Source organism: Alosa pseudoharengus, unplaced genomic scaffold (genome assembly GCF_046254945.1).
Source record: "Alosa pseudoharengus isolate Yale_2024_CS ecotype anadromous, Long Island Sound unplaced genomic scaffold, YU_APseudo_1.1 YU_APseudo_1.1_scf_7, whole genome shotgun sequence".
Classification (NCBI taxonomy): Eukaryota; Metazoa; Chordata; class Actinopteri; order Clupeiformes; family Clupeidae; genus Alosa; species Alosa pseudoharengus.
The window spans coordinates 2,685,990-2,690,986 of NW_027468859.1; the positions used below are offsets into that span (position 1 = coordinate 2,685,990).

Genomic DNA, 4,997 nt, shown 5'->3' on the forward strand with positions numbered 1-4,997 from the left:
GGTCCAGCTAGCCCAGCAACAGGTCAGCACACACACACACACACACACACACACACACTACCAGCAGTACATGCAGCAGCTGTACCAGGTCCAGCTAGCCCAGCAACAGGTCAGCACACACACACACACACACACACTACCAGCAGTACATGCAGCAGCTGTACCAGGTGCAACCGGCCCAGCAACAGGTCAGCACACACACACACTACCAGCAGTACATGCAGCAGCTGTACCAGGTCCAGCTAGCCCAGCAACAGGTCAGCACACACACACACACTACCAGCAGTACATGCAGCAGCTGTACCAGGTGCAACTGGCCCAGCAACAGGTCAGCACACACACACACTACCAGCAGTACATGCAGCAGCTGTACCAGGTCCAGCTAGCCCAGCAACAGGTCAGCACACACACACACACACACACTACCAGCAGTACATGCAGCAGCTGTACCAGGTCCAGCTAGCCCAGCAACAGGTCAGCACACACACACACACACACACACTACCAGCAGTACATGCAGCAGCTGTACCAGGTGCAACTGGCCCAGCAACAGGTCAGCACACACACACTACCAGCAGTACATGCAGCAGCTGTACCAGGTCCAGCTAGCCCAGCAACAGGTCAGCACACACACACACACACACACACTACCAGCAGTACATGCAGCAGCTGTACCAGGTCCAGCTAGCCCAGCAACAGGTCAGCACTAGTGTTGCACGGTGTATCGATACTAAAAAGGTATCGCGATGCCTTCACGCAAAAAACGATACGATTTCAGACGTTTTTAGAATCGATACTTTATTAAAATAATAACGTTCTGTGTCTGTGTGAACTGCTGTTCTCACTGCTCCTTTCACGCATCTAGGCAAGTGGGCGTGTCAAGCAGGCAGCTCTGAGTGAGTGAGTGCGCAGCCAACATCATAGTTCTTTGCCGACAGTTCTAGGCCTTGTGGATAAAACAAAAGGTGCAGTGAAATCTGCAACTATTTCGGATACATCGCGAATTAAGGCAAGCCATCAGGTACACAAAGTCATTTAAAAGCAGTAGGCTACGCATGGAACCTGGCAAAACACCTCGCAGACATATCCCAACATTTTTAAAGAGTTCAAAGAACGACAGGTTAACGAATATGCTATGGAAAACACGACTACATGGTTAGTGCCAAGTTCTTCTCTTATGTTTTAGTCTAGCCTAAGTGAAACGAGTATGGTTCTCTGGGATAAAGCGAACCTTCCTTCATCAATGAATTTTGACGAGACATAACGAGCTGTAATCATTTTGACGAGACATAACGAGCTGTAATCATAGGGTGCTAACGTGATGAAAGCGCAATGTTCACGCCAGAATAACATTACCATAACTTGTAAACGATCTATTTCATGTTCGGTCAGTAGCCTACTACTGGTAATATTTGTCATGGCATGTAGACTGCAATTTGTTCAATAAATATTGCCCAGATGTAGGATAGGCTACCCGAAATGCGCTAATTAAAGCCCACAGCATACCACCAAAGCGTGTTGAGTCCTAATAATAATAGCGGCGTATTGTTACAGTACGTGCTAGCAAATCATGTTATCAAAGAAATAGACGTAATGTAGTAATGCACACAGATATATTGCAACAGGTAATGGTGTAGGCCTATCTGACGAAGACCTGAGTGGTTGGAACGTCGTACTTGTACACTGGGCGCAAAGAAGACTATCCTCACATTTTCCCCTTTGCAACTGTCAAAGAAATCCCATGAACACGGGAAGGCCTAGGGTAGCCTATACTGTACATCAGATGGCCTAAAGATTAGTCCCCTCTGCATAGTATTCAGTGATTTGCATGCAGTAATTTGAACACTGACCTTGATCTAGCCTAGTTTGGCTATTTAAAGCTACTTTATTGCCAAAACACAACACAATGTAAATTAACTATAACAAACAATAAAGGACTTAATCACAGAAAGTAGGCCTACTATTTTACTGACTATAAAAAAATAATCATTATGTAGGAAGTTTAGAAGTTTAGAACCCAGAATTGACCTACACACTACAAAAGTGCACCAAATTTAACACAAATGACTCAATACACTTGGAGGAGGTATGAGTCCTTTCTTCTCCAGATATCTTAGGATTTCGCCGTAGTATCGTTTTAGTATCGAGCATCGTGATATTTATGGCAGGTATCGTATCGAAGTCATAATTTTGGTATCGTGACAACACTAGTCAGCACACACACACACACACACACACACACACACTACCAGCAGTACATGCAGCAGCTGTACCGGGTGCAACTGGCCCAGCAACAGGTCGGCTCACACACACACACTCTCACACACACACACACACACTCTCACACACACACACTCTCACACACACACACACACACACACACACACACACACGCCACACACTCTCCCACAACACACTCTTCCACTCCTACAACTCTCCCAATCCCAGCAACAAGGGGCCTGTATGTAATGGCTCTGTGCCTAATGGGCTTAACATGCTTCTGCGTCAACTCCACGGCGTAGCTACACCGGCACTCCTACGGCGTCATGACCCATTTATTGTCTAAGAGTCTTAGTCTCACGTACTAGTCTCAAGTGTGATTAGCTGCTTAGTCTCACGTACTAGTCTCAAGTGTGATTAGCTGCTTAGTCTCACGTACTAGTCTCAAGTGTGATTAGCTGCTTAGTCTCACGTACTAGTCTCAAGTGTGATTAGCTGCTTAGTCTCACGTACTAGTCTCAAGTGTGATTAGCTGCTTTGTCTCACGTACTAGTCTCAAGTGTAATTAGCTGCTTAGTCTCACGTACTAGTCTCAAGTGTGATTAGCTGCTTAGTCTCACGTACTAGTCTCAAGTGTGATTAGCTGCTTAGTCTCAAGTGTGATTAGCTGCTTAGTCTCACGTACTAGTCTCAAGTGTAATTAGCTGCTTAGTCTCACGTACTAGTCTCAAGTGTAGTTAGCTGCTTAGTCTCATGTACTAGTCTCATGTACTAGTCTCAAGTGTGATTAGCTGCTTAGTCTCACTTACTAGTCTCATGTACTAGTCTCAAGTGTGATTAGCTGCTTAGTCTCACATGCTAGTCTCAAGTGTGATTAGCTGCTTAGTCTCATGTACGATTAGCTGCTTAGTCTCATGTACTAGTCTCATGTACTAGTCTCAAGTGTGATTAGCTGCTTAGTCTCACGTACTAGTCTCATGTACTAGTCTCCAGTGTGATTAGCTGCTTAGTCTCACGTACTAGTCTCATGTACTAGTCTCCAGTGTGATTAGCTGCTTAGTCGTACTAGTCTCAAGTGTGATTAGCATGCAGGTGACTGCAGGGCTGTATACCAGGGTCTCTGTGTGTGTTGCATTGTGGGTAAGCTCAGGTGTCTGTTGACTCTGTATCAGAGTGGTCAGGCATGATGCATCAGCTTCTCCAGCACTGAGGACATGAACAGCTGCATTTGGGTGTATGTGTGGGCAGGACACGCATTTTATTACCTGACTTCTTACACATTCTCTCTCCCCCTCTCCTCCCTCTCTCTCCCTCGCTCTCCTCCTCTCTCTCTCCCTCTCCCTCCTCCTCCCTCTCTCCCTTTCTTTCCTCCTCCTCTCTCCCTCTCTCCTCCTCCTCTCTCCCTCCCTCTCTCTCTCTTCCTCCTCCTCCCTCTCCCTCCCTCTCCTCCTCCTCCCTCCCTCTCTCTCTCTCTCTCCTCCTCCCTCTCTCCTCTCTCGCTCTCCCTCTCTCCTCCTCTCTCTCTCTCCTCCTCCTCCCTCCCCCAGGCTGCGCTCCAGAAGCAACAGCAGCAGCTGCAGGAGGAGGCGGTGGTGGCGTCGGTGTTGGAGACCAGCGAGACGTCTGTGTGCTCTTCAGCGCCCCCTGTGGCTGAGGAGGCCCCCACGCTCAACGGCCAGGCAGAGTCCACCTGCGACAGCCTGGACAAGGAGCCCGACCTGGAGCCTGCCGAGGAGATCACCGAGAACGGACCCACAGGTGTGTGTGTGTGTGTGTGTGTGTGTGTGTATGTGTGTGTGTGGCCGAGGAGATCACCGAGAACGGACCCACAGGTGTGTGTGTGTGTGTGTGTGTGTGTGTGTGGCTGAGGAGATCACTGAGAACGGACCCACTGGTGTGTGTGTGTGTGGCTGAGGAGATCACTGAGAACGGACCCACAGGTGTGTGTGTGGCTGAGGAGATCACCGAGAACGGACCCACAGGTGTGTGTGTGTGTGTGTTTGTGTGGCTGAGGAGATCACCGAGAACGGACCCACTGGTGTGTGTGTGTGTGTGTGTGTGTGGCTGAGGAGATCACCGAGAACGGACCCACAGGTGTGTGTGTGTGTGTGTGTGTGTGGCTGAGATCACAGAGAATAGACCCACAGGTGTGTGTGTGGCTGAGGAGATCACCGAGAATGGACCCACAGGTAGGTGTGTGTGTGTGTGTGTGTGTGTATATGTGTATATCAGGCTTGTGCAAAATTCCAGAATTGAATTGAAACTGGCTCTTAAATTCCTATTCAATTATTGAATTTCACTTGCATTTCAATTGAGGTAGCAAACAGGAAGCAGAATTGCAATTCGAATTTTGCACAACACCGAGAACGGACCCACAGGTGTGTGTGTGTGTGTGTGTGTGTGTGTGTGTGTGTGTGGCTGAGGAGATCACTAAGAACAGACCCACAGGTATGCATGTGTGTGTGTAGCTAAGGAGTGTACCGAGAACAGACCTACAGGTACGTGTGTGTGTGTGTGTGTGTGTGTGTGTGTGTGTGTGTGTGTGTGTGTGTGTGTGTGTGTGTGTGTGTGTGTGTGTGTGTGTGTGTGTGTGTGTGTGTGTGTGTGTGTGTGCAGGTCCTCTGGAGAGCCCCTCGTCCAATCAGAAATGAATAAATAGTTGGACAGGAACTGTGGAACTGTTCTGTGTCGTTTTCAGAGTGGGAGGATGCAAACTTTTGTCCTCAACTCTATGCTTAGATCCAGGGGTAGAACCCTTAGTGAAAGGGGGAAGGAAC

The 4,997-nt window shown here is 48.3% G+C and overlaps 1 protein-coding gene across 1 annotated transcript in view; it reads left to right on the plus strand.

The window, feature by feature from the left end:
• The window catches only part of acbd3 (acyl-Coenzyme A binding domain containing 3), a gene marked incomplete at its 3' end in the record, with an annotated part of 16,615 nt that extends 12,637 nt beyond the window's left edge, over positions 1-3,978 (plus strand). The window contains 1 exon segment of the mRNA XM_076271787.1: positions 3,768-3,978. Coding sequence (XP_076127902.1) covers positions 3,768-3,978 — 211 coding nt within the window.
• Positions 3,979-4,997: the final 1,019 nt, after the last annotated feature.